The sequence below is a fragment of the Belonocnema kinseyi genome, chromosome 8, assembly GCF_010883055.1.
Source record: "Belonocnema kinseyi isolate 2016_QV_RU_SX_M_011 chromosome 8, B_treatae_v1, whole genome shotgun sequence".
Taxonomy (NCBI): Eukaryota; Metazoa; Arthropoda; class Insecta; order Hymenoptera; family Cynipidae; genus Belonocnema; species Belonocnema kinseyi.
In genome coordinates, this window is record NC_046664.1 from 139,474,060 (window position 1) to 139,496,095 (window position 22,036).

The following is a 22,036-nucleotide window of genomic DNA, read 5'->3' on the forward strand; positions in this document are numbered from 1 at the left end:
CAGCTGGTAAGGTTATGGCTACAGTTTTTTGGGATGCACGTGGAATTATACTTATTGACTACTTGGAAAAGGGTAAAAAAATCACTGGTGAATATTATGCATTATTATTAGAGCACCTGAAAGAAGAAATTTAAAAAAAACGACCACATTTGCGAGAAAAAAAATTCTCTTTCATCACGACAACGCCCGAGTTCACACATGCTTGACGATTCCCCCCTATTTCATTCCCATATTGAACGAAGAAATTCCCTAATTTGCATTTCATTTAACTTTTGGTTTCAGCAGGTGCCGATTTTGATTTGAAGTTTTCCATGTAAAATGCAAGGGGAAAATTCACTTTTTTGAGTTTTTAGAATAATTTTTTAGGGCTTAGAAAACTGTCACGAGAAGTATAGAGGCTTGAAAAGAATTTTTAAATGAAGAATTTTATGCATCAGATATATTGCGTTGACACCAAAAAAAACTACTCACGTGTCCCTGAAAACTTCCCCAAACACAAAAAATGTAATTTCTTCATGAAATCGACCTTTTGAGCACTATATTCTCGTCTTTTTCACTTTAAATTATTTACATTGCTCTAGTGGAATATTTATCAACATTATATTATTATTTTTTGAATTACGTAAACAAATTTCATTTGTTTAAAAAAGTAGTGAATAGCATTTGTGGCATTGCGCTTTTAAAATAACATTGATGAAAAATTGTGACTGACTTTTTTCTGTGTATCTTTAGTCAGTGACTAAAGGTACAATAAACTGATTGTTTAATGTTTAAACGTCTTTACTTGGTCCATATCCCTTCTGGATCGTATATGTATAGACATTTCGGCATTCTTCACAGAATCCCCTGACTTTTTTAAGTGTAAACTTGCACACAAATAGAATTTGTTTACATAACTGAAAATTATTTAACGAATGAAATTGAGTCTTCCACTTTACGAGCAGGAACAATGTTTGTAAGAAACAAATTTAAGCGAATATTTAAACAAATTTCATTTTTTTAACAATTAAAGAATAATCAAACAACCTGGATAAATATTCCACTAAAAGAATATAGTTAATTTTAATCTACAGAAAGACAAGAACATAGTTCATAAAATGTCGCTTTCATGAAGAATTAACATTTTTGGTTTAAGCGTAATTTTCAGGGACTCGTGGGGGGAACGCGTGTAGTTTTCCAGATCAGCAGCCGCTCCCTGCGAAATCATACGAATATGGTTCGCTTCTCGAAGTCAAGAAGAACCCCGTCAGGCTTCGAGTGAGCAACAGAAACAATTGTCGAGAATATAAAGTTCCAGTATATGCGGCACTTCCCATTCTCGAAAATGGACTTTTTTCCCTAGGAACTTTATTTCCGATTGTAATAAAGATTGTAATAAAGCACTCTTAGTGCCGCATTGTGCCTTTGAATGTAGGTCGTTCACGCGTGAGTTGGACAATTAGATATTATGCGAGCTAAATGCTAGGGGTGTGCATGGCACACCCTGCAGCTATCATCAGGAATGTCTTGGCTCAAAATGTGGCGACAGTATGTTAAGGTGGAAATGACATCGTCTTGACATGTAAAAATGAAACCCTCCGTACCCTCCGCAATCCTCTGTTCGAAGAGCTGTTTCAGCAGCCTTCTCCGCTGTTTTGTACAGAAACGCTCCTTTGCTCATTTATTCGTGATTCCTGATAATGTTAAGAAGAGAGTCTCTTCCATTTGCAACTCTATGTGCTGTACCCAGAATAATCCTGTTGTGAAGACATTCAAGACTCAATGTTCCGCGACCACCTTGACGGCGTGAGATGTACAGTCGCGGAACGGAAGACTTAAGATGCATGCTTTTGTTCATGTGTATAACCTTTCTTGTCCCGATATCAAGGGATCTGAGCTCGTTCTTCGTCCATGGAACTACTCCAAATGAATAGAGTACTGCCGGGACGGCAAGCATGTTCGTTGCAGAGACCTTGTACCTCGCCGACAGTTCGGAAGACCAAATCTGCCGGATGAGGCGTTTGTATCTGCTTTAGAGAGTATCCTTTATAGATGTGACATCCCGAATGCGGCTCTGTGGCACGCCCAGGTATGTATAAGTCTCTCCAACGCAAAGGGGCCGTATAGCGCTTATATCAACGAGCTCAGGATCTTCCGAGATGCCATTAAGTTTTCCTCGCTTCAAATAAACCTTGGCGCATTTGTCTAACCCAAATTTCATTCCAATTTCCTTAGTATATCGGTCGACAATCCCTAGAGCTAGATGTAGTTGTTCTTTGTTTTTAGCATAGATCTTAAGCTCTTCCATGTAAAATACATGAGTGACCTTGTACTTTCGATCTGCAGGTTTGCCGCACAAGTACCCGTCGGCATGGCGCAGTTCTAGAGATAGTGGCAATAATGTAAGGATAAATAGGAGTGGGCTCATGGTGTCGCCCTGAAAGACACCTCTCTGAAACGTGACCTTGTTAGTTGTCACACGATTTTTGCCAGATGAGATGGTAAATCTGGTTTTCCAAAGCGGCATCAGTCTCTCTATGCACCTAATTATTTGCAGATGAACATCTAAGATTTCCAAAAGACAGATAATAAGTCTATGGGAGGTCGAATCGAAAGCTTTCCGATAATCAATCCAGGCCATGTAACCCCGTTTAGGAGCCATACTCGCATCGTAGCACTCTAGCCAGTCGTGATTCAGTCGCTCCTTCCACCCAAAGGTCGTGAGATCCCGCCGATCCATCGCATTGAATCCATTTTCATTGACTCCCCCAGCTCTAGATTGGTCGGCATTGTTCGTCGACCCATTGTCGGATGCCCTGCGCGTTCTGTTGCTTTAAACCGCACTTACTACAACTATGTTTGATGTTGGCATTGTTGTTCCCACGAGAAGCTAGGGAAAGGGTTTCGTCCATCCCTGTAGAGCCCTGCATGCAAGGATAAGGCTGCGTACTCTGAGAGGTCGCCCGGTATCCCAGAGTCACCGTTCTAAACACCTCACCTAGGTGCCAATCAGCTTTCGGCACAGCTTTCACACCTCCGCTTGGGGGTTAAATCCTTCGGGACTACCCCTGGAAAATTGTCCACAACTGCCTATTTATTTTTGTAACCATATTCAGCAGAAACCCTTAGTACAGGTACCCTCCATCCGCAACCTGAGGACGCGTTCGGTGGCTTTGTCATAGGCCCTTCGGTTTGATTCTAGAGGCTGCATGCTCTGTGGTGCGAGAAACAACCGGAGCTATCGCACTTTTCGCAGCAACGTATGCGAAACCATGCTGAACTACTCCGAAAAAGGGGCTATGTAAGCGAAACGTCTACTCTTCCACAGCTAGAACAAGCCGACAACAGAGAATGAGAGGCGGCACTAAGACCAACCGCGGGCAGGCATCGAATAGAGAAAGAGCGATGCTATATGTCCCGGAAAAACATCAACACCAAGGTTTCTTTCAAGACTACAGATCTGGCTAAAATTGATTATGAGCTTCGTGGACATTTTTCCGAAAAATCCGACCTCTGGGCTATCAATTATTGTGTGTATAATGCAGCGAGAGCTTTAACCGATGCAAACCGTAAAACAAAACTAACGGTAGATCATAAGATCAAAAGACGAATGCATCAACTTGTCATAAAGAAAGGCTGGGCAAGATAGTATGCATCCCGCATTCAGTGCGTGATTGAATACATCACATCTGGCAGGTATTTTACCGGCAAGGTTCGAAAGTTCGCGCCCGAACTCCGGATCCGTTATCACACACTTAACAAATCAATGCTGCTGACCATCAGGCAGCATATTGTTGAGAGAATACGGATACTATCTGACGCTAAGAGAAGCCTGGAGCAGAGAAAATCAACAGTTTCTCTCGACCCATCTCGACTCTTCCAAGACCCTCCAGTTACTGTCGAACACCCACCCAAACCAGAAGAGGTCGAAGTATTTTGGCGAGAAGTCTACGAAGTGCAGCATAGACTAGACGAAAACTCAGAAAATATAAATAGCTTCGAGGAGCTATGTGATGCCCTCACACCTAATAAAGAATGCCCACCCATCACTACCGAGGAGGTGAAAAAAGTATTGAGAGGGGTGAAGAACTATTCCGCACCGGGACCAGATTGTATCCAAACCTTCTGGTGGAAGAAGTTTCCTTCAACCCATCAGCATTTGATCCGTATTTTCACCTTATATTTAAAGTCGAAAGAGCCGATTCCGGAGTGGTTAGTGGAAAGGCGCACAACAATCCTGCCGCAAATAGGCAACTTAGCTGACCCGAAGAATTACAGGCCAATTACTTGTCTGAACACACTTTACTAGATATTCACAGCCATCCTAAATGATAGGATTGTTCGGGAAATTGAACCTGTGTGGCAAGAAATGTATGAACAACGAGGCTCAGAGAAAGGCGTAGCGGGATGTCGGGAGAACCTGCTCATCGATAGATGTGTCTGCAAAGATGCAGCATTCTACAGCGTGACCTATCGATGGCCTGGATTGATTATCGGAAAGCTTTCGATTGGACCTCCCATAGACTTATTATCTGTCTTTTGGAAATCTTAGATGTTCATCTGCAAATAGTTAGGTGCATGGAGAGACTGATGGCGCTTTGGAAAACCAGATTTTTTATCTCATCTGGCAAAAATCGTGCCACAACTAACAAGGTCACGTTTCAGAGAGTTGTCTTTCAGGACGACACCATGAGCCCGCTCCTCTGTTGCCTTACATCATTGATACGATCTCTAGCACTGCGCCATTCTTGATTTCGAGAAGCGAACCATGTTCGTTATCGAATTTTCGGCACCAGCTGATAAAAGCATCATAGCCAAGGAGAATGAAAAGAAAGAGAGGTATCGAGACCTTATAAGGGAGTTGCAACGATTGTACCCGGAATATTCTGTTAAACTGATCGTCTTTATCATCGGCGCTCTTGGAGGTGCCAAGCTTTCACTTGTTAATGGCCTAAAAAGCATCCCTGCGTGTCAACAATATTCTAGAACATTTGCGGGAAAAATTCAGAAGGCGCTTGTCCTTGGGTCACTCCGTGTTCTTAGGGTACACGAGGCTTTTGCTGGATCGTCATATTGATTCCTTCACAGCCTGTAACCACTTACTCACGGTTGTGAGACGTGTTTGTGGCTGAAATTTTACCGCGATTCGCTGGAAGCGGGTGCAATTTTTCAGATTAGCACCCGCTTCCGGCGAAATCCTGCGGTTGTCCTTATGACAAATTTTTAATTATATATATTCGGTGTTGATTCCTCTAGAATCAAACCGAAGGTCCTATGACAAAGCCATCGAACGCGTCCTCAGCTTGCGGATGGAGGGTACCTGTACTAAGGGTTTCTGCTGAATATGGTTACAAAAATAAATAGGCAGTTGTGGACAATTTTCCAGGGGTAGTCCCGAAGGAATTAACCCCCAAGCGGAGGTGTGAAAACCGTGCCGAAAGCTGATTGGCACCTAGGTGAGGTGTTTAGAACGGCTTTACAGGGATGGACGAACCCCTTTCCCTAGCTTCTCGTGGGAACAACAATGCCAACACCAAACATTGTTGTAGTAAGTACGGTTTAAAACAACATCACGCGCAGGGCTTCCGACAAGGTGTACATCTCACGCCATCAAGGTTGTCGTGGAACATTGAGTCTTGAATGTCTTCACAACAGGATTATTCTGGGTACAGCACATAGAGTTGCAAATGGAAGAGACCCTCTTCTTAAAATGATTAGGAATCACGAATAAGTGGGCAAAGGAGCGTTTCTGTACAAAACAGCGGTGGAGACTGCTGAAACACTCGGACTTAACTTCAGTATTAGGGGTGAGCAAAATGCATCAAATCTTATCTATCTCGAATACTCACTCCTGCAAGCCCTGATTAAGAAAGCGCAAGAGAAAAACTTTCATGAACAGCTCTTCGAACAGAGGATTGCGGAGGGTAAGGAGGGTTTCATTTTTACATGTCAAGACGATGTCATTTCCACCTTAACATACCGTCGCCACATTTTGAGCCAAGACATTTCTGATGATAGCTGCAGGGTGTGCCATGCACACCCCGAGCATTTAGCTCGCATAATATCTAGTTGTCCAACTCACGCGGGAACGACCTACATTCAAAGGCACAATGCGGCACTAAAAGTGCTTCGTTACCATCGGTGTCACTCTTACGGCATTAAATTTAATATCGCTCCTCTAAATGCTCCTAGGGAAATAAAGTTCCTAGGGAAAAAAGTCAATTTTCGAGAATGGGAAGTGCCGCATATACTGGAACTTTATATTCTCGACAATTGTTTCTGTTGCTCACTCGAGGCCTGACATGGTTCTTCTTGACTTCGAGAAGCGAACCATGTTCGTTAGCGAATTTTCAGCACCAGCTGGCAAAAACATCATAGCCAAGGAGAATAAAAAGAAAGAGAGGTATCGAAAACTTATAAGGGAGTTGCAATGATTGTACCCGGAATATTCTGTTAAACTAGTCGTCTTTATCATCGGCGCTCTTGGAGGTGCCAAGCTGTCACTCGCTAATGGCCTAAAAAGCATCCCTGCGTGTCAACAATATGCTGAAACACTTGCGGGAAAAATGCAGAAGGCGGTAGTCGTTAGGTCGCCCGTGTTCTTAGGGTGCACGAGGCTTTTCCTGGACTATTGATTCCGTTACAGACTGTAACCACCTATCTGATGGTCGTGAGACGTGGTTGTGGCTGAAATTTTATCGCGATTTCGCTGGGAGCGGGTGCAATGTTACAGATTAGCACCCACTTCCGGCGAAATCCTGCGGTTGTCCTTATGACAAATTTTTTATTATACACACACATATAAATATGAATATGGGCGTACCCATTTCCCTAGATTCTCGTGGGTAAAAACTAACAACACCAAACATAGTTGTGGTAACGGGGTATCAAAGCAGCAGTGGAACGCGCGAGGCTCCCGATAATGGGTCGGCTAACAAATGCTGACCCTTCTAGTGCTGCAGGAGCATTGAAGATGGAGTCAATGCGATGGATGGGCGGAATCTCGGGGCCTTCAGGTGTACCAAGCAACTAAACGACGACTTTCTAGAGTGCTACGATGCGAGTGAGGCCCTTGATCAGGGTTACATGGCACGACTCCATGCTCTGTGGTGCAAGAAACATCCACAGCTATCGATTTTTTCACATAAACGTCTGCGAAACCATGCCGAACTAATCCAAAAAAGAGTCAGGACAAGCCGGCAAGAAAGACAGAGAGGCGACACTAAGATCAGTCGCGGGCATGCATCTGACAGAGAAAGAGCGATGCTTCATGATCCGGAGAAACATCTGGCTGAAATGGATGACGAGCTTTGTGGAAATTTTTTCGAAGAATCCGACCTTTGGACTACCAATTGTTGTGTATATAATGCAGCGAGAGCTTTGATCGATGCGATCCGTCAAACAACCCTGGCGGACCGAAGGAACCGAATGGAGCCTCTACAAAGTACACGTAAAGACCCCATTGTGTCCCCATTCGGTTCCTTTTTGAACAAAAACTAAAAAAACACAGCAAAATCAACTTCTAAATTGTTGAAATTCGAATTCGACGTTAAAATTCCCTACAGAAAGTCACGGAATAACAGCAATAGTTTTTTTGTAACGGTAAAAAGTTAAAAAAAATATAAGACGTATTTTCACCTCATATTTAAAGTAGGGAGAGCCAATTGGCTCTTGGGAATTTAGCTTACCCAAAGAATTCCAGGCCAATCACTTGTCTGAACACACTGTATAAGATATTCATAGCTATCCTGAATGATAGGATCGTTTGGCAAATCGGACCTATGTAGCAAGTAATGTATGAACAAAGCGGATCAAAGAAAGGCGTAGCATGATGTCAGGAGCACCTGCTCATCGATAGATGTGTTTGCAAAGATGCAGCATCCTATCAGCGCGACCTATCAATGGCCTGGATTGATTATCGGAAACCTTTCGATTCGACCTCCCATAGACTTATCATCTGTTTTTGGAAATCTTATAGATTCATCCGAAAATCGTGAGGTGCATAGAGAGATTGAAGCTATTTTGGAAAATCAGATTTACTATCTCATCCGGAAAAAATCGTGTGACAAGTATCAAAGTCACCTTTCAGAGAGGTGTCTTTCAGGGTGAGACCATGAGCCCACTCCTTGTTTCCCTCACATTATTACCACTACCTTTGCTCTGGAGAGATTTATGCATACATATTCCTATCACAGAGCCTCATTTAGGATTAGACATCTATAAAGAATACTCTTCGAAGCAGATACAAACGTCTCATGCGGCAGATTTGGTCTTCCGAACTGTCGGCGAGGAACAAAGTATCTGCAACGAACATGCATCTCACCTCAGTAGTACTCTGATCATTTTGAGTGGTTCCATGTATGAAGAGCGAGCTCAGATCCCTTGTTATCGGGACAAGAAAGATTATGCACATGAGCAAAAGCATTCATCTTAAGTCTTTTCTTCCGCGACTCTACATCTCACGCCGTCAAGGTGGTTGCGGGATATTCGAGCTGCCAGCGAGTCGGGCATCATTATTCTACAATGATTGATGAACCCTTTCCTTACATGCGCGCGGGAACACCAATGACAGCAACAAACCCATTGGGACGTTGTACATGTTATTCAATAAGATAGAACGCGTACTTTAGAGATAATTAACTTGGCACACCAACAAAATAAAAATCTTTTTCAAAATTATTTTTTCAAATCTGCCTAAATTTGTTTCAATACCACTATGCGCGATGAAAAATATAATAAGAAAGTGGTAAAAGTAAGTGCTAAATATTTTTAACGGGTGGTTGCTGTAAAAATTGAGTATATTATACGGTAACACAGGCAATCGCCACTCGGGTAATTGCGGCATTTGCCTTCGGATTTTCGCAATCTTCTACGTCTTCACTAGTGCGCTAGCGTTTATTCTGAGATGTGAGCCTGCAGCTCATATTACCAATTTCATACTCGTCGGGATTCACCTATGTTGCGTACTTTACGCTTAGGAAATGGATTCTATCAAAATCTTCTAAAAGTGTGATCTAATGTACGGAATAGCTTTCTTATAAAAAAAAACAAAGAAATTTTGTCTTCAAGGATTTAGAAATGTAAAAATTTGGGATTTGACTCAGAAACTTTAATATTATATGTATGAATGAAAGTTTATAAGGTTAATTACAGTTCCTGGCTATTTTCTTCATTTTCGAAAACTTAAAAACAAGAATGTGTACCTCCAAGCTTCTTATTTTCACGGCCAAGTTGGTCCTTAAGTTCACGGGTCTTATCAAGTTCTGCATTAGTACGCTGAAGTTCCTGTTGTTTATTGCGAAGATCGCGTTGGCTCTGTTCGTACATAGCAAGCGTTTCGTCAAGACGAGCTTTCATTTCAATATTGATCTTTTCCATGTGTTCAGCACGTTTCTGAAGCTCTCGAGCAGTTCCATTGGCCTTCATAATGAAAACACAAGATTATTGTCAGATTAGAGAAATATTTTGTTAAGAAATGTACTTTAAGAGTATGTAACTTATAACATATTCTCGGTTAAAATATTTTGATGTTCAATCAGCTTTTTTAAAATGCATTTAAGTATGCATTCAATTCTTAAATATATAGTACAAGGTTATAAGCATTTTTTGGGATGTATGTTTGTGTGTGTTTGTGTGGATTCCACCTTCTTCTATCGCGATGATTTGAAGGCGCTTGTTTATGATGTGATTGATAGCTTATTTTCAGCAGTCATATTTGAAAACTGACACAAGGATTTCTAAAAATATTCTTATTTAAATCTTTTTAGCGGTAATAATATTGTAAAGATGGGTTTTTATACTTAAAATTATTTCATTCACATAATTCGTAGTTTATATAAGAACATACAAGATGGATTGGCTCGAAAAAAATCGATTGGCCCCTAATATCATACATTTTATTGAGAATTTTAGAAGTTGTGGTCACTTATAATATTAAAAGAAATCTTGTATTGGAACTTTCTTCGTGTATATAATTTACAGTTGATGCAAGAAAAAAAGAACTCCTTCATTGAAATACTTGTATTTCTGCATTTACGCGATTGTGCGTGCTGGAAGATTTTATAGTATTTTCATTGTTAATTTCATCAATTTAAAAAAATCAATAATGCTTCCTCTATGTGAAAGAAAATATATTTGCTAATTAAAATAATGCGTTAGCAAAATTCTCATAAAATAAGCACTATACAATTAAAAATATAAACAGAATCGAAATACCCGCAATCAATTTCAAAGCTTCTTTAAAGATACCGTAACTTTTGTATTTAAATAAAGGTTTGATTGTCATAACAAGCAATAATTTAAATTTGAACGGATATACGGTAAGTATAGAAAATAAAATATGTGAAGAATATCACCTTCTCCAGATCAATAATTAAAATTTCCACTTCAGATTGGAGGCGGGACTTCTGCTTTTCCAGATTGTTTATCTTAACCAAAAGGGTTTCGATCTGCTCTTCTTGTTCTTGGATTCGTGCAGAGTATTTGCGACGTAATTCTTCGACCTAAAAATAATAATACAGGAAATGTTTAATATAACGTGAGTTATTAAATATCCTTGAACATTTAGAGACTTACTTCTTCCGCGCGAGCTTGCGCTTCCGTTTCATACTTTGATCTCCAAATGGAAACTTCACCATTGGCTTTTACTAGCTGACGTTCTAGGTCCAAACGTGCTTCGGACTCTTCTTCCAATTGGACGCGAACGGTTTCTAACTCCACTTCAACCTATAACACAGAAATTTAGAATGAGAGAAAAAAGTTGCGCTGTAAATATAAAATCAAAGAAACTACGCTTAAATGGTAATGATGTGTCCTTTAATTAGGGAAAATAAATGAATATATAATTTTACACTGTATATTATTTTATGTGTTCTCATTTCGTAGTTTTTTCGTCAAAGTTCTATAGTCTGCATGTAAAGTTATTCACTTATGAGAACCAATAGAATTACCCTCGCGCTCTTATGCATATGCATGTTCTAACGAGTGGCTATGTTAAGGGGCTTAAGCTCATTCTTCGTCCATTGCACTACCCCAAATAAGTAGAGTAAAACCGGGACGGCAGGCATGTTATTTAAAGAAGCCTTGTTCAAGGCTGACGGATTTGAAGGACACATCTGTCGAAGAAGATGCTTGTGTCTGCTGCGTGTTTAAATAAGTTATTGGCCTGTAATTCTCAAGGATGGGCAAGTCGTTCAAGCTATGGTAGAGTAGGCGTTCCGCTTACACAGCCTCTTTTTCGGAGTAGTTCAGCAAGGTTTCGCAGACGTTACTGCGAAAAGTGTGATAGGTCCGGGTGTTTCTCGCACCACAGAGCATGCAGCCGTGCCATGTAACCCCGTTCAGGGGCCGCACTCGCATCGTAGTACTAGCAAGTCGTGATTCAGTCGCTCCGTTTACCTAAAGGACGCGAGTTCTCGCTGATCCATCGCATCGAATCCATTTTCATTGGATCCTCGAGCTCTAGAGCGGTCGGCATTGTTGGCCGACCCATCGTCGGGACCCCTGCGCATTCTGTTGTTTTGAACCGCACTCTTACTACAACTATGTTTGGTGTTGTCATTATTGTTCCCACGAGAAGCTAGGGAAAGGGGTTCGTCCATCCTTGTAGAGCCCTGCATACAAGGATAAGGCTGCGTACTCTGAGAGATCGCCCGATATCCCAGAGTCACCGTTCTAGACGCCTCCCCCAGGTGCCATTCAGATTTCGGCACGGTTTTCACACCTCCACTTGGGGTTTAATTCCTTCGGGACCACCCCTGGACAATTGTCCGCGACTGCCTATTTATGTTTGGAACCATATTCAGCAGAAACGCTTGGTACAGGGACCCTCTATCCGCAACCCGAGAAGGCGTTCGGTAGCTTTGTGATAGGCTCTTCCGTTTAATTGCAGAGGATATATATATATATATATATATATATATATATCCATTCGCTTTACCTAAGATGAGTGATGGAAATAAAGGTGTTTAATGGGTCGATAAATATATACATATGAAAGATCCAATAACCACCTCAGCATGTATATAAAACATTTTTGGTTTAGAAAGTACGTAAAAATTGTGTACATAACAAAATAAAAGTGATGTAAGGTATAAGAAAGCTACTTTACAACGGAAAATATATCCTTGGTATTATTGTATAAAATAATGATTTTTTATATGTGCAAAAAATCTTTACATATTAAAAGTAGCACTTTACATAAAATTTTCAAGTAATTACAGAAATATTTGTTAAGTCTAATTTATTATGTATAAGCCATAATTAAAGAAAAATATTATTTTAATACTTAGGACCCGATAAACTACGCTTTATCTAACATGAGTGATGGAAATAATGGTGTTTATTGGGTCGACAAGTATATACATATGAAAGACCCAATAACCACCTTTATATGTATAAAAAACATTTTTGGTTCAAAAAGTACGTAAAAATTCTTTACATAACAAAATAAAAGTGATGGAAAGTATAAGAAAGCTAATTTAGAAGGGAAAATATATCCTTGGTATTATTGAATAAAATAATGATTTTTTATATCTGCAAAAAATCTTTACACATTAAAATTAGCACTTTACATAGAGTTTTCAAGTAATTACAGAAATATTTGTTAAGCCTAATTTATTATGTATAAGCCACAATTAAAGAAAAATGTAATTATAATACTTAGGACCCGATAAACTACGCTTTACCAAAGATGAGTGATGGAAATAAAGGTGTTTATTGGGTCAACAAGTATATACATATGAAAGACCCAATAACCACCTCACCATGTATAAAAAACATTTTTGGTTTAAAAATTACGTAAAAATTCTTTACATTTCAAAATAGAAGTGATGTAATGTATAAGAAAGCTAATTTATAACGGAAAATATATCCTCGGTATCATTGCAAAATATAATGATTTTTATATCTACAAAAAATCCTTACATATTAAAATTAGCACTTTACATAGAGTTTGCAAGTAATGACAGACATATTTATTAAGTCTAATTTATTATGTATAAGCCACAATTAGAGAAAAATGTAATGTTAATACTTAGGACCCCATAAACTACCCTTTACCTGAGATGAGTGATGAAAATAACGGTATTTATTGGTTCGACAAGTATATACACATGAAAGACCCAATAACCACCTTAAAATGTATAAAAAACATTTTTGGTTTAAAAAGTACGTAAAAATTCTTTACATAACAAAATAAAAGTGATGTAATGTATAAGAAAGCTAATTTACAACGGAAAACATATCCTTGGTATTATTGTATAAAATAATGATTTTTTATATCTGCAAAAAATCCGTAAATATTAAAATTAGTACTTTACATAGAGTTTGCAAGTAATTACAGAAATATTTGTTAAGTCTAATTTATTATGTATAAGCCACAGTTAAAGGAAAATGTAATATTAATACTTAGGATCCGATAAACTACCCTTTACCTAAGATGAGTGATGGAAATAAAGGTGTTTATTGGGTCGACAAGTATATGCATATGAAAGACCCAACAACCACCTTTATATGTGTAGAAAAAATTTTTGGTTTGAAAAGTACGTAAAAATTCTTTACATAACAAAATAAACGTGATTTACGGCATGAGAAAGCTAATTTAAAACGGAAAATATATCCTTTGTATTATTGTAAAAAATAATGATTTTTTATATCTGCAGAAAATATTGTTATGCTAAAGTCAACGCTTTACATCGGCTTATAAAGTAATTACAGAAGTAACTATGAACTTAAATTTTTTATGTACGAGTCAAAGTAAAAAAAATATTTAATTTCAATACTTTAAGACACGATAAACCACGTTTTGCCTCTAATGTTCGATAGACATAAAGGTGGTTATTGGGTCGGCAAATAGATACATATGAAAAACCCAATAACCACCTTTATATGTATAAAAACATTTTTGGTTTAAAAAGTACGTAAAAATTCTTTAAATAACGATATAAAAATGATGTAAGGTACAAGAAAGCTAATTTACAGCGGAAAATATATCCTTGGTATTATTGTATAAAATAATGATTTTTTATATATACAGAAAATATTTTTATGCTGAAATTAACGCTCTAAATAGGTTTATCAAGTAATTACAGAAGTAACTATGAACTTTAATTTTTCATATGCACGGAAAAAAGTGCATTAATCTTTCCTGAATTATTGCTACATTCGGGTATCAGAGCGAATATTTAACAAATGTTGAACAAAATGAAAACTTTTGTAGAAATGACATTTGAGGTAATGAGAGTTTGTGATGACATAATTATAAGGACTAGATACCTCAACTCTATTAAATGTATAGCAGAAGTCTCGAAAACATAATGAAAAATCTCATAAAAATTCGATTCAAGGTATCGAGTGTTTGTGAAGTACTTCAATATAAGATCTATAGACCTCAGTTCTGTAAAGTGTAGCTGCAAGTCCCTACGGTGTGAAGGTAGCGATATTCCCTGCATCCCACGCCCCTTTCAAAGCGTTTGTTTAATGTTTAACATACTAGCAGTCTTGTGCGCGCCTATTTATCTTTTCATGAAAAAGAATAAATGAAAAGCCTATCTTTTCTATGTTGTACATATTTTATGCATGTTATAAAATATTAGTGTGAAATTATAGAAGACAGCAAGGGATGAGTTCTGTATCTGAAACTGTAATTAATCTTTTATAATAGGATTTCAAAGAATTTTTTATTTTTAGGTAGAAAATGAAATTGAACTATTTCATTCCAAATGAGCTTTTTTATTACAAAATAATTTACATCTAATATTGATTTGTAGCATTTATTACGATTTTGTAGCTCACGTTGATGATAATAATATTATTTAAATAATGAACTTTGCATTTTCACACCACAATTTTTATAAATCAATTTAGCAAAATTTTCGAACGCGCATTATAAATATCAATGACCTTATAGGTAGAAAAACACTTGTAATAAGCTTGTTGCCGCTTGGTAAACTCTTTCCTGAAAATCTTGGTTAGGTCTCCCTAATATTAATTCATGCGTTCAATGTCATAAAATTTTTATTAATAACTGTTTCATTATTCCGATTTATACAAAATCATTACACTACTTTGTAAGGAATAACGCGATATATGATTACTGTACGAATTTTTGATTACAAGAGTAGATAAATCCTTAAAAAGTTGGAAAAAAAAGACATTATTGAACGCAAGTTTCTGCCAATTGTCGAATATCGGACTTAATTAAGTCTCACAATTTCCCCTGGACTTATCACATTAAAGTTTATGAAAAACATACATATTTTGTTTAAAATTAAAATAATAATTATTGTATTTCAAATTACATTGAAATTAATCCAATTTTTTATTAAGAATAATACTTTCAACAAATAAGTGAAAAATTATCATGTGGGGTGAAGGTGTTGTAAAAAATGTGGTTGATGGTGGTAGATGAAGGGTGAAGGTGTTATAACTGTTTTACAGAAAAATAGTCTTTGACTTAGCTACTTTTGGTTTAAATTGGAATCTTTTATAGAAAATTAATCTTTATGATTGAAAATTCGTTTCCTTATTTTTACAATGCATCTCTTGGCACCATCTGCATTCATTGAAATATCAAATATTACATGTTTTATCGAAAATCCATATTTGCAGTTTAAAAATTCAACTACTTTGTTGAAAATTTACATACTGGTTCGAAAATTCCACTCTGGTTAAAGATTCAAATATTTTGTTGAAAATCTTTTCTTTTTGTTTTAAGATGTCCACCACTTTCGTTGAAGATTAATCTTTTTTGTTTGAAAATTTGGTCATTCAGTTTAAAATTTATATTTGTAGGTTGAAAATTTAACTATTTGGTTAAAAGTTAAACTATTCGGATTCGATCTCGTTTGAAATAATTTTTATAACACTTTTTTTGTTGAAACTTAATTTTTTTAACAGAAAATTAGACTATGAAATTTTTCGTAAAAAAGTACTTTTTTTAATTAAAGTGTGATCTTTTTCAGTTAAAAATCTAACTAATTGTTTAAAAATTTCTGGATTTTGTTAAAAATTCTTATTTTTTAGTAGAAAGATAATCTTCTTGTTTGAAAATTCCTCTTGCTTATTTAGGATTCAACCATTTTTGTGACAATTATCTTTTTTCAAAATTAATTTATTGAAGTGAACATATGACTTTCCATTTTTGGTTAAAAATTTATTGATATTTTAAATTGCAATCTGTTTTGGTAGAGAATTCAGCTTTTTTTTTTAATTGCACTTCTTTAAGTTGAAAATTTTTTTTAACTTAAAACTGAACTATCCAATTTTTCGTTGAATATTAAGTTCATAATTGAAGCTTTATTTGTTTCAGTTCAAAACGAACCTTTTTGATTAAAAATTCAACTATTTTCTTCAAATTTCTTTTTTTCATTAATTTCTATAATGGTAGAAACTACTTATATCACTTTTAGTTAAAAAATAATATTTTTTAGATTAAGATCATACATTTGTTTGAAACTTTCTAGATTTTGTAAAAAAATTCGTAATTTTTTGTAGAAAAGTAATATTCGCAATGGAAATATTATCAATAATTCGCAATAGAAGAGTAATATTCGAAAATTAATGCCCAAAATGTGTTATTTTCTTCCGCGTAGAAGTGTGAAAAGAAATAACAATCTTTCAAAATGTCTTCGTTTCAAAGTTATTGCAGACGAAATTACATTACAAACTGTAATATAAAATGCTGTAGTTTTTATTTTGTTGGAAATTTTTCGAAAAATAATAGTTTATTTATTCCTCCTGAAAACTTTACTAAATGAGGTTAGCCAAATTCTTAACGGCAACGAAAAGATAGCCTGTGCTTCGTAGAACTTACGGATAATAACCTACATAAACTAACTGAGTAATAGGTATAAAAACATTTTAGGAAACAGCCAATGAGTTTATGGGTTTAAAAATCGAACATCCTATTTCTATAGGATAAAAACTAAAAACTAAAAAAAAAGGTAGTCAACATCTCAGGAGACTGTCCTCTATCGATCCCATTAAACAAAATCTCATTATCTCGCCGACCTAATAAACACCATTTAATGTCAAAATGTGACCCAATAAACACCGGCAAATCGCTTGAAAATTCAGCTTTAAAAAACAGACATTTATTATTATTTTTTTGACTTTTCAAAACGTGAATTTGATTGGAGTTCTTGTGTTATTCATGCTAAATAAGTTTCACTGCTCTACATTTTGTTTTACATGTCATTTTGATGGTTTCAATTTGACGACCTGATAAACACCGCTTTATATATATTTCCGCACACACGTTTAGACATACGGTTAAAAACTAAAAAAACAGGTAGTCAACACCTCAGGAGACTGTCCTCTATTGATCCTATTAAACAAATACTTATTATCTCGCCGACCCAATAAACACCGTTTGATGTCTGAATGTGCCCCAATAAACACCGTTAAATCTATATAAAATTCATCCTAAAAACAAACTCGTTTATTATTATTTGTTTGACTTTGGAAAACGTGAATTTGATTGCAGTGCTTGTGTTATTAATGCTAAATAACTTTCACTGCTCTACATTTTGTTTTACATGGCATTTTGATGCTTTAAATTTGACGACTTGATAAACACCGCTTTATATATTTTTCCGCTCACGCTTTTGAACATACGGTTAAAAACTAAAAAAACATGTAGCCAACACCTCAGGAGACTGTCCTCTATTGATCCCATTAAACAAAATCTCATTATCTCGCCGACTTAATAAACACCGTTTAATGTCTGAATGTGACCCAATAAACACCGGCAAATCGCTTGCAAATTCAGCTTTAAAAAACAGACATTTATTATTATTTTTTGATTTTTCATAACGTGAATTTGATTGGAGTTCATGTATTATTCATGCTAAATAAGTTTCACTGCTCTACATTTTGTTTTACATGTCATTTTGATGCTTTCAATTTGACGACCTGATAAACACCGCTTTATATACATTTTCGCCCACGTGTTTAGATTGATGGTTAATCCAAATATAGTGAAATGCATAGAGGGATTGATGTCCCAGTAGAAAACTAGATTAACCATATCTGGAAAATATCGAGTTACAATGAACAACGACAACTTTCATAGGGGCGTCTTTCACGTTCACACGATGAGTCCTCTTCTTTTTTCATCACACTTCTGCCTCTATCTCTCACACTACGAAATGCTTCTGGATACCTCTGTGGTGGCACTAATCATCGCGAGCAAAAGGTACCTCATGTATTCTATATGAACGACTGGAAGATCTATGCTTCTAGTAAAATCAAACCCTAGAGTACTTTAAATATCTTAAAGTACTACACAGGAGAGATTGGTATGGACTTTGGATTGGAAAAATGTGCAAAAATTAATTTCACGCCAGGAAAGATTATTGGCGTTAACGTGAACCCTGAACGAATAGAGATAAGTATTATAAGACATCTTTACACTAGAGAGAAATATACGTACCTAAGCGTACCGCAAAGCCACATTTAGGACGCAACATCTGTGAAAGAGTCTCTCCGAAGCTACCACAAGCATTGAACAAAGTATCTGCGACTAACATGCTTGCAGTCCCTGCTTTCCTCTACTTTTTTGGGATAGTGCAATAGAAGAAGAACGAGCTTAGGACCCGTAAAATCGCGACACGTAAAATCATGCATATGCATAAGAGCTGACATATCAATTTCTCTGTTCCGCAATTATATATTTCAGGAGGAGGGTTCCTTTACAAAGCCGCGAAGAAGACGGCCCTTGGGCAGGCGACCTCTCAGAGTACGTAGCCTTATCATTGCATGCGGGGCTCTACAAAGATGGACGAACCCCTTTGCTTAGCTTCTCGTGGGAACAACAATGACAACGCCAAAAATAGTTGTAGTTAGTGTGGTACAAAACAACGGAACGCGCAGTGTTCCTCCCGACAATAGGTCGGCCAACAATGCCGACCACTCTAGAGCTGGGGGAGCCAATGAAGATGGATTCAATGCGATGGATCGGCGGAATCTCGAAATCTGTAGGTGGACGGAGCGACTGAATCGCGACCTGCTAGAATGCTACGATGCGAGTGTGGCCCCTGAACGGGATTATATAGCACGACTGCAAGCTTTGTGGTACGAGAAACACCCGGAGCTATCGCATTTTTCGCATCAACATCTGCGGAACCATGCCGAACTACTCCAAAAAAAGGGCTATCTAATCGGAACGTCTACTATGCCACAGCTAGAACAAGCCGGCAACAAAGAAAGGGAAGCGACACTAATACCAACTATGGGCAGGCATCCGATAGATGAAGAGCGATGCTTTATGATCCGGAGAAACATCAGTACCCAGGTTTCTCTCAAGCCTAAAGATCTTTCTAAAATGGATAATGAGCTTCGTGGACATTTTGCTGAAGAATCCGGCCTTTGGGCTATCATTTTTTCTGTATTTAATGCAGCGGAAGCTTTGGCCGATGCGAACCGTAAAATAAAACCAACGGTTGATCATAAGACCAAAAGACGAATGCATCAACTCGCCATAAAGATAAGCTGGGTAAGACCTTGCGCATCCCGCATTCAGTGTGTGATTGCCTACATTACATCTGGCAGGAATTTTACCGTCAAGGTGTGAAAGTTCGCGCGCGAACTCCGGACCCGTTATCACACATTTAACAAGTTAAAGCTGCTGACCATCAGGTAGCATATTGATGAGAGAATACAGCTACTATCTGAAGAGAAGAAAAGTCTAGAGCGGAGAGAGAGGTGGGTCATAGAAAATCAACAGTTTCTCACCGTATATCCTGGCGTCCTCCTATCTGCCCCTAGTGTCCACCATATATACCATATATACCATACCATATATACCTTTCTTATAAGCTCTCAATACCTTTCCTTTCTTTCCATCCCCGTATCTCTGTTTGATAACCTAATATCGGCTATACGAGCGTATCAAATAACCACATTCTCCTTCTCCAATGTTTTCAACCTTTCTTTGCCAATTCCTCATATCTGTTTTATTACCCCTGCTGCATTTTTTATCCTTTATTTTATATGAGCGCTATGATCTCCTTTCGTTTGCAAGATATATCCCAAATACTTAGATTCTTTTACTTTTTCTAACCTTATGTCCTTCCTTCTCCTCTTCCATTCTTTCTTCCTTCCCTCTCCTTTTCCAAACCTCATTATCTTTGCCTTTTCTAGAAATAAATTTAGCTTTTTCACATGTAAGTCTTTCTCTAATCCTGTAATTAAGCCCGCCATGCCTTTTTCATTCTCTGACATCAACACTATGTCGCCTGCGTATGCCAATGTATATATTTTTTCCTTTCCTATGCTAACTCCTTCCTAACCTTTTGCCCTCATTTCTCCTTCAAACTCTTGCTCTCCTACCTTCACCCTGCTTTTTGTCTCTCTGAACATTTCCGATACTCTATTAATCCCTCTCTTATCCCCTTTTTACCATGACTTTTTCTAATTCACCTCAGACTAATGAGTCAAACGCCGCCTTTAGGTTCACGAACATTACTATCATTGCCCCTTTCTACTTTTTAATTCTCTTATTTACTAGATAGTTCAGAACATATATGTTTTCTATTAGCCTTAACTCAAATAATCCAATAATCGAAAATTATATTTCTTCCATTCTACCATTTAGATATCTCGTTTACTCTATTTATTCTCTTTCTTTTGATCATACAACTCAGTATACTCTTACTTTTATCCTTTACTCTTCCCCATTACTTTTTTCTTTTCTCCACTTTCTCAATTCCTTTCTGATCTCCCTTTTTTCTTTTTACAGTCATCATCGCATCCACTTCTGTTCCCCCCTTTACTAACTTCATTTTGGTTTGTGCACTCTAATCCTCTTTTTGTTTCTCATATCATTTTTTCCATCTCCTCGTCCACATTTGCCTCTTCTATTTTCATATTTCAGAACTTTTCTCTAAACTGCTCTTTTCCTTCCCTTGACCAATTCCCTTTTACTACACTTTTTACCTTTGCCCCCCTTTTATTTATATTGTTATCACTTTTTTGTCTCTCTAATGTCACTACTAAGGGAAAGTAGACTGAATCAAAATAATCACCTACCTCTATTTTCTTAACCTTCTCTCTTACCTCATGATCCACTATTACATAACGAATTACCGTTCCCGTTTCACCTCCTGAGCGTGTATATTCTCCTTTCTCATCTCGTTCTATATTGCTGTTCGGAAGAAACTATCGCAACTCTTTCAAGCTCTTCAACAACTTTTTTTCTCCCCATTTAGTACCTTATCTTCTTACCTTTCCTCTTTCTTCTCCATATTCCCTTCCTCCTATGTCTCCTGTTCTTGCATTGAAATCCCCACCTATTATCGGCCTAATCTCTTTTTTATTGTCTTCAATCATTTATTTCAGCTCGTCTGCTTTCTCCTGCATACCACTGTTCACATAAACCCCCGCTACCTTCCACTTCTCTCTTACCATCTTTGCCTCTTCTACTATTAATCCTTCTTTTTGTTCTTTCCTCTCTTTCTTATCTTTTCCTTTCATACATTTAATCCTTGCTCCCATCACCATTCCTCCCATTGCTCGGTCTGTTTCATTCTTTCTCTTTGCATTTTGCACTTGCGATTTGTAACCTCTTGTTAACCTTTCCCTTACTCTTTCTCATCCTTTTTCATTTAGACACGTCTCCGTCGTTATAAACCCATCTCATTGTGTCAATTTTTTCATAAACTTTCTATCCTTTCTCTCCAATCCTGCCATATTCCTTTCCTTTCCTCTTCCGCTATTTTCCTTAAATCATACTGAATCTTCCTTCCTACCCACGTCAAATCATCATCTATTCTCTCCGAGCTTCCATATAACATCCTCTTCTTTGTCATCACTTCCCTCTTATGTTCCCCCCTTTTTTTTAGTCTCACCAGTACCATCTCTCCCCTATTCACTCTTCCCTTCCTACACTTCTCACTTCCTCTATCTCTACCATCGCATCAATCCTTTTTAGTACTTTTTCCACTCCTTTGTTCAGCTCTTTACTTCTAATCTTATACCCTTTATCACTATGTTTCTTTTCCTTTCTTCTCTCTCTTTCCTTTCTATTCTTTGTTATTTTCTTCTCAGTCTTTCCTAC

At 37.3% G+C, this 22,036-nt stretch overlaps 1 protein-coding gene across 1 annotated transcript in view; it reads right to left on the bottom strand.

Moving 5' to 3' along the window:
- LOC117178725 (paramyosin, long form) overlaps positions 1 to 22,036 on the bottom strand; it is a 182,364-nt gene that overhangs the window by 34,947 nt on the left and 125,381 nt on the right. Inside the window, exons 7-9 of the mRNA XM_033370156.1 lie at positions 10,555 to 10,704; positions 10,335 to 10,481; positions 9,183 to 9,399 (exon numbers count right to left, since the gene is read on the bottom strand). Coding sequence (XP_033226047.1) covers positions 9,183 to 9,399; positions 10,335 to 10,481; positions 10,555 to 10,704 — 514 coding nt within the window. The remainder of the gene's footprint in view (positions 1 to 9,182; positions 9,400 to 10,334; positions 10,482 to 10,554; positions 10,705 to 22,036) is intronic.